General features: G+C 39.4%; 1 protein-coding gene across 1 annotated transcript in view; it reads right to left on the bottom strand.

Moving 5' to 3' along the window:
- The window catches only part of LPAR1 (lysophosphatidic acid receptor 1), a 58675-nt gene extending 50194 nt beyond the window's left edge, over positions 1-8481 (bottom strand). The window contains exon 1 of the mRNA XM_040963449.1: positions 7740-8481. Within this exon, the coding sequence (XP_040819383.1) occupies positions 7740-8478 (739 nt within the window). The 5' untranslated portion in view covers positions 8479-8481. The remainder of the gene's footprint in view (positions 1-7739) is intronic.
- Between the last annotated feature and the right edge of the window lie 5850 nt (positions 8482-14331).

Genomic DNA, 14331 nt, shown 5'->3' with positions numbered 1-14331 from the left:
GGGGATTCAATAGGTGAAAATTTTCCATTTGATCCTAACAAAACTTTTCATATGTAGAGATGGAACACAGGCCACACTACCATACAGATGTATCTTTGGAAAAGCAAAAGTCTTACAGATAAAGTGTACAGTCTATTCTTAGAACCAACAGCTGTTAAACACTGTGATACTTTTATACTATGGCAAAGAAATGAAGCACCATCTCAAACAGCAAGTCCGCTATTGTGATTTGGTGTGGGGGTTGGGGAGGAGTGTGGATATGAATGACAGAAAAAGAGAAACGAAGAGGGAAGAAAGATACTCGCGTGAAAAGGACCTAACAGTTCTGACAGTCCTTGCCACCATGTATTGTTTTCTGAAAGCCAGACACTGAACTAAGTGGTTTACACAAATCCATTTACCTACTGTTTGCAACAAGTTGGCAAGAAAGATCGTACTATACTTAATTTATTAATTCTAAAACTAGGGCTCAGAGAAGTCAAGTAGTCATTTATTCTGGGTTTTAGAGCTTGTTACACAGGAGCCAGAATTCAGACTTACAACACTAGCCTATCTCACCCTAAATTTAAGTTCTCAGCCCCTAGGCCACAGGGATGCCCAGTGGTCACCACTATTCATCTGAGGACTCTTGTCTTCATTCATTACCTTTCCCAACATGGACAAACACCTTTGCAACCTTATTTAGACTGACAGGAGTGTCCACAGGAGGAGGTCCGACTCGGTCCTAAAATAAGACAGGCCTTCATGTCCTGATGTCTCTGCCCACACCTCTGAAGGAACTCTGTTAGCTTCATGTGGTATTTTTGGTTTTTGTTTCTGTTTAAAAGTTGCTTCAAAGTAAAAATATTTGAATGGAGATGGGCAACAAAGAGGTACAAAGAGCCGGTGTTGAGAAGTTGCTTTGCTTTTGACCTGAGCTTGGGTTTGGAGTCTGGGAAATCCTGCAGGACTTCTTCAGGGTGTCTCTTCCGGCCACCACATTGGATGCCAAGCCAGTCTAGAGGCTGGCCAAACAATCAAGGCTCTCATGAACACTCTCTCAGGTTCTTCCTCAAAGAGCCCTTCACAGAAACACTACTGGACCTGAGGAGACCTGAGGTAACTTTAATTCCTTTTTTTGGAGCAACAGAGTATGCAGTTGGTCATCTGTGGCAGGGAATAACAGATCTGTGTCTACTTCCTTCCCCTAGCAACAGGGCTGACTGGATGGCTTTCCTTCCTTCCTCTCCACAGGAATAAAAAGCTCTAAAATTAATTTCTTTGATAGAATCCCTTCTAAACTCATCATTCCCTTATTAGAAAGATAGTGCTTCTCCTTCAAAATAAACAAACAAACAAACAGAAACAAAGCAAAACTTAAGATCTGTTTGAAGTCAAGGAGAAAAAAAGAAGAGAAATATCCTTCAACTACTAGTTTATTCCCTAAATGGTCACAAAAAAAAGGCAGGGGTAGGCCAGATCGAAGCCAGGGCCAGGAACTCCTGCCAGGTTTTCCACATGGGTAGTAGTTGGTACTCTAGCATTTGTGTCAACCTCTGCCACTTTCCCAGGTGAGTTATCAGGGAGCTAGATTAGAAGTGGAGCAAGTAGAACAGGAATTGGGGCTTTGATATGAAATATTGAAATGGCCAAGAGGCCTATTAGTTCACTGAGCCACAACAAGAGGCTCCGGTACAGTGGTTCTAAGAGTTAATTATCAAAGAGGACAATACACCAGCTATGTGCATGGGAATCTTTTATCCCAGCTGTATTGCTAAATTATGCTATCTGTAAAAAGTTGATATTAACTTTACCTTGAGGAATCCTGTAGCATCTCCCATCACCTACAGGCAGAAATCCAAACTCCTTAATATTTTATTAAGGTGTTGCCTCTCTAATCAGACTCTATATGGGATGCCCACTACATACTAATCACACAAACCTGCAGTTCCTCAACAGTGACAGCTCATATTCTTCCTCCCCTTCTCCAATCCCACAGAACACTATGACAAACTCCTCCACATCCAGCGAGGCTTAGCTCCATAGTTCTTTGTTGACAGTCCCTTCTATCTCTGAACTCGAGGTCACTGCCATATCTGTTCTAGCACAGGGCTTGTACTGCCTTGCAGCTCCAACTTAGTCTCCTCTCCCATCCCACAAACTCTAAAGAATTCTCTTCACTTATCTTTTCACTCAGCGATATGTTTGTGGACTGAAACTGAAAGGAGAAATACATAAAGATCTGCTAGCAGGACACTGGTCAAATTATCTTTCATCAGCATGAATCAGAAAACAACAACCTTGAATTTCTCTGGCTCCTACAACCATCAACATGACTATTAATAATCTCTTAAAAGGGATGTGGAAAGCTGCTATTCTGCCATCTACAAGTGCCCCAGCTCTTCCATTAACAGAGGGAATGTCCTTAGACAAGGTACTCAACCATTTTTAACTTGCCTCCCTCCATGCAAAACAGGAAAATGCAATTTTCATTGTTAAAGATTACAAAAAATTATTGAGGAACAGAGTCTAGTGGTGACCTCAGCACAGTGTACATAAGCAAAGAGGGTTAACTTAGATTTGGTGGTGATATTTGCTAACCCAGACAGATTAAACCAGAAAAGCAGTATGTCTCACCTCTTCTCCAAAGACATACGCCCCACCTGGATTTATTTTGCTTTATGTTCCTTTCAGGTCTCCACTAAAAACACACACACACCCCAAAAACAAAAAGCTCCACCTCTGTGCTATAATTTTCACTTTCCAAGTTTCGATATCCCTCTCTTCTAGTGAACCCCCAAAGAAGTGTCATCATGAAGAACAGAAGCAGAAAGGGAAAGACTCATAGCTCAAGACAGATTGTGGTCAAATAAGGAAGCACATTTTGACCGCCACTCTGATTCAACCATGGAACAGACTCAAAAGGAATTCTTGGTAAGATGTCAAGCAGAGAGAACTCAAGCCTGGGGAGACACTGCATGACTTCATCCAGGGACAATGAACACTCAAGTGAACAACACCTTGTACAAAACACTCCCTCAATCATAGGCCATCAGTTCCTGATGCTGCAACACCAAACATTGGGAAAAGACAGAAGAAATGAGGGTCATGGTCATCATCCAAAACAAAAGGAAGAAAGGAATTGTTCTTCATTACAGCTTCACTGCGCACAAAAACAAAGCACAGGCAGCTTCAAGGTAATATCAACAAAAACCAAGTTTCAGTTTAACAATATCCTGCTATCAAAACGGAGGCAAAATACAACATCCACTATTAGCTGTTTTGATTACAAAGAAACAAGATACCATGGATGTGAAAATGATTTGAGCTCTGAAACTTGAAAGGCTGAGTTTGAATCCCAGTTCCTTTACTTAGGAGCTGTGTGGTCTTGGGCAAGCTTTTTAACATTTCAGAACCCCTATAGGTATCACAAAGAAAATTAGGATAGGAAATCAGTAACTGTACCCATACTCCATAAGGTTGTTATCTGCAAATAGTGACTTCTAAGGGCACATGATTAATGCTACATAAGACGTAATACTCAAAAACAGCTTCCATACAACCCGACACAGGCATCATAAATCTCAGAGTTTTTGCCTTTTTTCTTAAAGATTATGTATCGTCCTTAAAAGTCAGAATTACAGAGACAGAGTTCTTCCACCTACTGGTTCACTCTCCAAATGGCCACTATCATCAGAACTGAGCTGGTCAGAAACAGAGCCATGAGCTTCTTCTAGATCTCCCATATGTCTTCTTACTTACGTGGGAGACCTGGGCTGAGTTCCTAGCTGCTAACTTCAATTTGTCCCAGGCCTGGTTAATACAGGCATTTGGAGACTGAACCAACAAATGGATACCACTCTGCCAATCTCTCTCTCGCTCTTTCTGTCCATCTTTCCTTCCCGCCATCTTTTTCCATATGCTTCCTTCTTAAACACACACACACACATATGTATATATGTATGTATGTATAAATATATGTATATAATGCATACATATGCATATATATGCACATTTTTATTCCAGGTTATTTCTGACTAAGTGAAAAATGAAACTAAAAATGTTCTAAAGTTAATCAAGCTATAATCATTCCCAGAAAGACAGACAAAACATTTTATCTGTCGCATAAGTTGCATATGTTTATTTTCCAAGCTATTGTACCTTAATGAGAAGGTACAAGTGTGATGGAGGTGTAGCTAGGTTTGGCTCCCATGTAGCTAAAAAACAGAAAACCATTACAATAAATCATGATTCTCTTTGAAGACCCAGAAACATGGTTCTGTCATCACATCCACTCATTCAACAGCTTTTACTGCTTCTACTTTGTGCCCAAGAACACCAATAGACAATGCAGAGGAAACATAACAAAAAGGCAGTGTCTATCTCCACAAAGCTGACCATCTGGCAAAGAAATATGCTAGCAAAAATCAAATGGAATGGATACAAAAATGTGCTCAACAGATTGATTTGACACAAGAAGAGATTTGAATAGATCAAAATTACCATTCCTACAAAACTAACCCATCTCTCTCATGATTACATATGGATGGGCACTAGGGGGAATGAGTTACATGAAAGGCATTAGGTCTTGCCTTGACAAACAACTGGCTGCATAAGATTGCAAATTCTAGGGTAGGTACCACAGTGTACCAGGCTAAGCTTCCCCTGCATCTTCATTGGGCATCAGTTTGTGTCCCAGCTGTTCCACTTCCAATCTAGCTCCCTGCTCATGGTGTGGGAAGGCAACAAAAAATGGCTTAAGTCCTAGGGTCCCTCCTTGCACCCATGTGAGAGACCTGGAGAAGATTCCTGATTCCTGGCTTCAGATTGTTTCAGGCTCTACCTGTTGTGCCTTTTTAGGGAGTGAACCAGTAAATGGAGGATCTCTCTCCCTGTCTTCCTATTTATCTTTATCTCTTTCAAATAATTTTTTTAAATACACTTGTGTAAGCTTTCTATATCCCTACACACATTCTGCTCATTGTTGTTGCATTTGTCTAAAAGGATACAATCCATTTCATGAATTCCTGCTTCCTACTTAAAATAACTACACACCAACCTTGCCTTACCAAACACCTTTACTATTTCTCTGACTGTACTTTCCCATGTTCTGAAATTTCCTCCATCTCATTTACAGAAATAATGCAATTTATTGCATGAGTAGAGCCTACCAGTGCAAACCTCAGAAAGCCACATTTTTTTCTGGCATTTTCCAATTACAGGTTTATGGAAATGGGATTGCAGAAGGCACATTCAAGGCAGAAACACATAGCATAGCACTATAAGCCCTTCAAATAATTATTTCAACCTGTACAATAAGAAAATGAAGAAAAAAAATTATGTTACTTGAATCATTCGGTATATTTTGCACTGGAGTGTAGTAAATATTATACAAAGGTCAAAATCAAGGCAAGAGCGTGGCAGGTTCATAGCGCACAGTAGTCTATTACTACCGGTGGCTCCATGACCTGTGCATCACACCAGATATCTTAATAGAAAAAAGTAGATACATGTGAAAAATATTAACCAACAGATACCAGCAAATAAATATTTGGGTCAATGCAAAGAATTGTAAAATGTCTCATTTTTCATTTCTTACAAAAATGGCACCCATAGCAAAAGATGTATTCCATTCTCATCATGTAGAATTGTCCTTAGGAAACAGGCATGCTTAAGGTCTTTGTTGATACTTAGGCATATCAGAAAGTCATCTCTTTACCTCTACTAAATTACGATGAATGAAATAACACAATTTCATATCTGAGGCAATAGTGAAACCAGTGAGAATCTTGTGCAAGTGTTGTAGTTAAGCAGGGATATAGTTATGCCAGCAAATCCAGGACCTACTTCTCCTTCTTACAAGTCTAGGAGAAGGCTGCAATTAATATATCCTCAAATGATCTCTGCAACACATTAAATATATTCTGTGACACATTGAATCTATTCTAAAATATACAAGACTGGTGCCCCAATTTGAATGCAATTTATTTAATGATAATTAAAGCTCTGTTTCCTACCAGTGACTTAAATTAACGTCACTTCTTAGTTTCAAAGGAGCCACCACAATCCCAGGTTACATTCACCCAATATTGCCTTAGCAAAGTATTACAAAGAGAATTGTAGGAACTTTCCAGTGAATTTCTGTGGGACAGATGAAAGAATTTTTTTAAGATTTAAAAAAATGTGATCAAATGCTAAACTGAATATAGTCTATGGAGATTAGATATTTCAACTGAGTAATTGTCTAGGCAAATTTTCATTCATTAAACCTTTACACAGATACTCTCATCTCTATAGGAAATGTTCTGTATTTATGTATTTTCAGAGGCCACCACAGGGACTAGAATTTAACAGATGCTCCATAACCATCTTCCAAGCGCACAGTTGAAACAAACATATTCCTTTGTATCCGCACCATAAATTTTTCCAAGCTGGGAAAAATACTTACTTAAAGGCAAAAGTAATGAATCAATGAAAAGACTCAAATCGGCTCTCCACTTTAAAATATAAGTCAATAACCATAACTACAGAGAGAAAATAATGAAAAAACTTTTCATGATTATCATCATTCATTCTAATCTGTTTAGTTCCATAAATCTACATAAGCTTTTGATATACTTGCCTATAACATAATCACAAATACACAATGAGAAAAATTACTTACTTAGAAGTAAGTTAACAAAAATATCTACATGTGGAGGCCAGCATTGTGGCACAACAGGTAAAGTCACCACTTAGACACCATTATGGGGGCTAATTCATGCCTTGGCCACTTGACTTTCAATCCGGCTTCCTATTAATACTGGGAAAGCAGTGTAAGATGATCCAAGTATTTGGGCCCCAGAACCCACATGTGAGACCCAGATGAAGCTCCTGGATCCTAGCTTTAGCCATACCTATTTCTATCCATCGTGGTATTGTGAAAAGATGGGACATCTGGCCAAATGTAAGATTCTGTCTCTTCCTCACCTCCTCATCTCCCACCACCCATCCTCTTTAACTCTGGTTTTCAAATAAATAACTCTTTTAAAAATAACTACATGGGGCCCGGCGCGGTGGCGCAAGTGGTTAAGGTCCTCGCCTCGCACGCCCGGGATCCCATATGGGCGCCGGTTCTAATCCCGGCAGCCCTGCTTCCCTTCCAGCTCCCTGCCTGTGGCCTGGGAAAGCAGTCGAGGACGGCCCAAAGCTTTGGGACCCTGCACCCACGTGGGAGACCCTGAAGAGGCTCCTGGCTTCGGATCGGCATAGTATCGGCCCGTTGCGCTCACTTGGGGAGTGAATCATCGGATGGAAGATCTTCCTCTCTGTCTCTCCTCTCTGTATATCAGCCTTTCCAATGAAAAAATAATAAAAATAAATCTTTAAAAAAAATAAAAAAAAAAAAAAATAACTACATGAAAACATTCTTATTGCATAAAACCACTGAGAATCTGCTCATTCCACGTAACAGACTATAAGGAAACCTTTCAAAGACTGAATGAATTGGATTGGTTTTTCAGATATTCAATACCTGACAGCTGAACTTTTCAAGAACATCTTCCTTGTCATCATCATTTATACTGTACCAACCACAGAGGCCCATTGTTCCCTAAAGCTAATCCTGTAACCAGAGAAAAACTGATAGGATGACTTTGTTGCAGGGATTTCACGAAAAAGCACCTCCCCTCCGGTGAATATTCATACTGCTGTTTACAACTACCACCAACAAACACATTGATACCGGGAACCCATAAAGTAGGAGTCACAACAGAACTTACCAAGTACAATGACCACCGTCTTCAGCAGACTCATCATGGTGTCCCGATTTCTCCGGGGTCCAGAACTATGTCGGGACATCCTCATAGTCCTCTGACGAACATAGCCGAAGATGTGAGCATAGAGAACCACCATTACCACAAAGGTCACCAAGTTGAAAATGGCCCAGAAGACCAAGTAAGAGTCACTGTATAGGGGTGCCATGTTGGAGCAATTCTCAATATCACAGATACAGTTCCAGCCCACACTAGGTATAGCACCCATAACAATGGCCATAGTCCAGATCACCACAATTACTACAACCACTCGCCGGTTGCTCATCCGTGTGTGGAGCTGCATGCGAAAAACTGTGATGTGCCTCTCGATGGCGATAGCCAGTAAGTTGGCCACAGATGCTGTCAGGCTAGTGTCAATGAGGCCTTGGCGGAGGAGCCACGTGCTAACAGTCAGTCTCCGGGTATTGGGTCCTGTGTTGAACATTAAGTAGAAGTAGGCCAACCCAGCAAAGAAGTCTGCAGCAGCCAGATTAGCCATTAGGTAATAAATAGGAAAATGGAAGCGGCGGTTGACATAGATTGCTACCATGACCAGCAGGTTGGCCAACATGATGAAGATACAGACCGTAATCCCAAGTCCCATCACTAGTTTGCTGACTGTATTCCATTCTGTGGCAAGATACTTTCCACTCCGGTTATAAAAGAAGGCGATGGACTCATTGTAGAAGCACTGTGGCTCATTCATGGCTGTGAACTAAAAGGGAAGACACATAAAAAGATAGAAAAAAGAAAACATTGTACCATTGTACCCAAACTCAAACACACACACACATATGTGTGTCATATATATGTCATATATCATACATGACATTATACATACATTATATACACATTATATATGACATTATTATATGTATATATATGACATTAATGGTAATATGCAGCAGAAACACAAAAGAATTTGAAAATCGACCTTGTAGAATGCTCTGTATTTTCAAACTCCAGGGTTTCTCACACTATTACTGTCCTTAAGATTAAAGACAGTTGGAGTTAAACAAATGACAAGGTCCCTTCTCGGTGGTTGCATGTCATTGACGTCTACTAGAAAAGCCACATGACCCAAAAATCTTGCTTAAAATACACAAGACAGACAAGAATTGTGCAGAACACTGCAATTGAAATATCCACCATAGTGAAATCCACTTTGTCCTATTATTTAGGGAATGTGTAAACACAGTTGGCTTATAGATAGGGTATCATCACCCTATTATTTTATACTTCCATTCTCACACAGTAAGTTCTATCTGTGACAGTCATTTTATAATACAGGTTCCCACAAAATGCAACAGCATTTCAAAGAGGTCATTGAAGAGCCGTTGGCCAGAGCCAGCATCTGCTCCTCTACATTCCTGTGGTCAGCACAGCCTAACCCCATGACTCCCTATCCCCAGAGCAGCATTCATCAATCAATCTATCACATTTCAGGACTTTGCTTTTTTTGGGAGAACATAAGATAATGTCCAAAGAGCACTTGATTCTTTGATATTGCTATATAAGAAATAAAATATACTTACTGTATAAGTAATATGATAAGTAAAAGTATTTATTTTGCAACATCATCAATTAGAAAATATTTGCCTATTACTTACACTTTTCTTTGAGCCTTTTAGGCTAGAGGCAGTTTAACATATAATGCTATAAGTAGTAAACAGAACAACTAAAACAAAATTAGAAAATAAAATGTTACATGGGAGAAAGTAGAAAATTAAATATCACATAGAAGAAATTCTTCAAACTGAATCCTCAGGTTTGTCTGAGATTTCTAGAACTAAATTCTTTTTAAGGACAGATCACATTTTTTTTTCTTTTTGTTTTGCTTGTTTCTGATAGACTGCCTGGCAAATATGACAGCTTTGACGCCATTTTTGATGTGATATTCTGCCTAATATAGATTTACATAAATGTTTAAAAATCACTGAAAATCCTAAGAGCAGAATAAAACACATAAGTGATTTAGCCTTCTGACCTGGCCAATCACTAAAGTCTCTTTCCTTTCCTCTAGATTCCAACAGATTCTACAGCAGAGTTCTAAAATGACATCTAATAGGTTGTATATGTCTCTATCGTGCTGTAGAGACAGAGTGAGGATCTGGTCTTAGAAATGCTGGCATTTTATGCATCTTTCTGAATGCTTTTTATTCACAGTGATCAGAAAACTTGACTCACAGTGCTCTGTTCCAACCCCAATCTCGCCATCACTGTGAGTAATTCACCGAATTTTCTTGCCCTTCATTTTCTTGACATCATCTCTAATGACCTTTTATTCCATTACAACTCATTTACCCACACCCAGTGGTCACATTTTGGACATTGTAACCACCCAGAACCATCTATGTTTGGGAATGAGACATTATAACGACTCATTAAAACATGCCACTGAGCAAATTTTTCTCATTTGACTCCCCCACACCAAACTTCAGGGTTTGTTTGTGTATCAATGTCCTTGACACTTTTCTGCAACAGATTATCCGTCCCATCTTCCCTCCCCCCATCCACCTTAAACTCCATAGTGTATCATTCCAGCCTGTTAGTTGCTAGCTGAAGGAACACACTTATTCAGGACATCTGGGTTCAGATGTTCTTTTAAACCTTTCTGTTTTAAGAACAGTTACACACTGCATATTCCAAATGTCACTCACTCCCCAGCAGACTATGGGACAATGCTGTCTAATCACACATATTAATTTGTAAAGCAAAACACACAGGCATAGAGAATAAATTTGATAAGTGGAGACTACAATCTCACAAAAATTCAATTTTGCCACCAAATGAGTAAAGAAAAACCTTCGATTTTTAGTTTCTTGAATTTTGAAGCGTAGATAAAAGATGTGAATCCTTTCTCTTTTTTTCACTTGTTTTCCCCTCTTTATTTCCAAAACAATGTAAATAATAATAATTATGGATAAATCCTATTTACTGGTACTTCAACATGCACACTAATCCTTCTGATACATGTAAGCAAAGTCAACATATCTGCAGGTGATCGCGATAATTTAACGTCTATCTCAAAATAGCACTTAAACATCTCTTTTGCCCCTCTTTATTACCCTACATAGTCTACGCAGCTAGTGTTTTTTTTTTAAAGATTTATTTTTATTGGAAAGGCAGAAATACAGAGGAGACAAAGAGGAAGATCTGAAGCCAGGAGCCAGGAGCTTCTTCAGGGTCTTCTGCGAGGGTGCAGGGTCCCAAAGCCTTGGTCCATCCTCAACTGCTTTCCCAGGCCACAAGCAGGGAGCTGGATAGGAAGTGGAGCTGCCGGGATTAGAACTGGTGCTCACACGGGATCCCAGCGCGTTCAAGGTAAGGACCTTAACTGCTATGCTATCATGTCAGGCCCTGTAGCTATTATTTTAAACTTGTGCACCAGTCCAAGTTTTGAGTCCTGTCTTCCCTCTCTGCCATCAGCAGTTGCCAAAGAAAAACAGAAGTCTTCAAATTGGAACTCTCTCACTTTTTCAGTATCATTTCTTCAGTACCATTCTTTCCTCCTGTTACAGCAGACATGCCTGCCCTTTTTTAATCCCATCCCTCCCTACTATTCGAGAACCTTATTCTATCAATTGCTTCACTGCTCTTCCCTTTGGAGATCATTTCTTTCCCTGTTTCTATTCCGTCTCTCTCTCTGTCACTCTTCTCTTTCCCCCACTCCCTTCCAATCCCTCCACTACCATGAGTTCACTGTCTCAAAAGCAGAAACAGCAGTGTTCCCCTAGGATTACACTCTCTCCCAACCCCGATTCTTCCCTCCTCCATAGCTGCATCCTCCTAAGTGTCTGTGGCCCACCGTGCTGACTTCCCAGAGAGTGCCTCCGGCCCCAGCTATCCATTGAACCCGCTCAGTCACATGCTTGAGCTCACATAACTTCTCACGATCGTCCTGATCTTTGTGTAGCTATTCTAATAGAAACTGCATCTCCCCACTTTTTACTTCCCCTGAGACCACAGACAGGTAACTGGGAGAGTCTTGATGGCAAATTCTCTTTCCTTAGTTTTCATTACATTACACACTTTTGGGTTTTGATTGCTCTTCATGGCTGATCCTTCTCAGTCATTTTTGAGGGCTCCCCTTCTGTCCAAAATGGATGTTTCTGTATTATTTATGTTCTCATTAATTCAACAATATCATTGCATTATCTACTTAAATTTATATATATATATATATATATATATAAATATATCTATATATATTTTTCAGCCCCGGTGAATTGCCTGCTGATATCACCATGTACTATCTCATAAGTACTTCAATCAGAGTTCTAGACCATTCTCAAATTATAACCCTTTTCACATTCTCAACTTGCTCCTTTTATGTTCTTTAAGCTAGAAACCCACTATATATTCCATTGCCCAAGCAATATTCTAGAAATTTCTCCTTTTCCCCTCACTCCCAGCACTTAACTCAATAAATGAATCGTGAAAATTCTCCTTCCAAACATCTATTCTGCTACTCTACTTTGCACCTTCATGGCCACAACCATCATTACTATATTGGCTTTCTCAGTGTTCTTTCTACCCAGCTCCAATCTCTTCTCTGTGGGTTTTCCATAAGATCAAGTTGATTAAAGTGTTTTCTTATTGGAAAATGTTGCAATGACTTTTTAAAGTGTGTTTGAGATAAAAATCTAAACACTTCAACCATCTTAGCTGTCCCTAACCCATGCCTTTAGCCTCAACTCAAGCTGCTACTGACTCCCAACTCTGACTTAGCTCTGTGGACTATGCTACATTCCCTCTGACCTCTCTTCCCAGTATCGGAGAGAATCAGTCATTTCCTGCATCAGTATCACCTTCAGGGTTTGTAAAACAGATTGCTGACTGCGCCCCAATCATTTCTGTTTTGGTACATTTGGTTGGACTCCAAGTAAGTTTTCTGACTTATCCAGAATCAATAATTTCAGCTTCTAGGAGCAGCTCCATTTTTCACATGAAGGATTATTCTTTCTAGTCATTCCTCCAAATGTTGCTAACATGATTCCTCCCATAGTTTCCTACAGTTTTCCTACAATAACACTTCACATATTATATATTAAATAATGATTGCTAAATAAATTGCACATCTCCAATATTCTAGCTTTCTTGTTCATTGCTGTATAACATCAATTTTAAGACAGATTAGCTATTAAATATATTGGCTATAATATTACAGATAATTCTCAACTTTTCAAGTTTCTTTTTTGTAAGACAGTATAAATACAAGTGTAAAACTTTCTGGTTTCATAATATTTCAACTTCTGAATCCTAATTATCAGCAAATTTAAGCCTAGATATCTGCAACTTCTTAGCCCTCCCCAGACAGAAAAACCACCAAATTAAGGGTGGCAAAATTAAAAAAAAAAAATAAATTCTTTCAGTGTTTAGAAGAATAAAGCTGACAGATTTTTCTCTAATGCCATCATATGTGTCAAATAAATATGCCATTACTTTTCACTCAAAAAAAGTTGGTACATTCTAAAACCATCCTCTTTAATGATATAACAAACTGGCTTTTTGAACTTCAGCTTCCTCATCTGTATAATGATACAACTGAACTAACTGCAGCTGCAGGCTGAATCTCATCCATTTGCAAAAATATAATGTGATGTTTTTGGGATAAAACCAAATCTAAACAGCAAACCCACTTATCTCTCACAAAAAACTAACACACCTAGCTGAAGGTAATCTTTTACTATGTTTCTGGAACTTTTGTGCATGAAACAAAATTTTATCATGTGGAATCTTCCATTGTGTCATCAAGTTCAGACTCAAAAAAATCAGATTTCTGGAGAATTTCAGATTTTTCAGATTATGGAATCTCTGTCTATATACAATCTATCTCAAATTTAAAATTTTATGAGGGGGGCTGGTATGGTAGCCTAGCAGCTAAAGTCCTCGCCTTGAATGCACCAGGATCCCATATGGGTGGCAGGTTCTAATCCTGGAACTACCGCTTCCCATCCAGCTCCCTGCTTGTGGCCTGGGAAAGCAGTCAAGGATGGCCCAAAGCCTTGGGACCCTGCATCCACATGGAAGACCCAGAAGAAGCTCCTGACTCCTGGCTTCGAATTGGCACAGCTGCAAACCTTGCGGCCGATTAGGGAGTCAATCAATGAACAGGAGATCTTCCTCTCTGTCCCTCCTCCTCTTTATATATCTGACTATTCAATAAAAACATAAAATAAATCTTTAAAAAAATTATGAGCATTCTAGATAGGAATTTTATACTTTATGTACACTACTAGCTAAATGTTAAAAGAATGGAAATGCACTAGGATTTAAAATAGTTGGTTATAATATACATGAAAAAAGCAAGGCAGATTTCAGCTAGATTTAGTGGAAGAGGAGTAAGCAAAGGGTCCAATCTCTTGTATCATTTGCAAACAGCAGTAGGTCAGGCAAAGTGGAGCAGAATTGGCAAGACTGAAGCAGTTATCAGAAGGGCAGCAGGAACATCTTTCTTATTCACTCAGGACTCCAGGGGCTCTGGCACAAAATCCACAACACGTAGCTAAATTTGATTCTCTCTCTGCACAACTGAATTATAGGCGGTAAGATAGCC

Source organism: Ochotona curzoniae, unplaced genomic scaffold (assembly GCF_017591425.1).
Source record: "Ochotona curzoniae isolate NIBS_2020 unplaced genomic scaffold, NIBS_Ocur_1.0 scaffold_3208, whole genome shotgun sequence".
Lineage (NCBI taxonomy): Eukaryota > Metazoa > Chordata > Mammalia > Lagomorpha > Ochotonidae > Ochotona > Ochotona curzoniae.
This window is presented reverse-complemented; position numbering and strand designations above follow the sequence as displayed.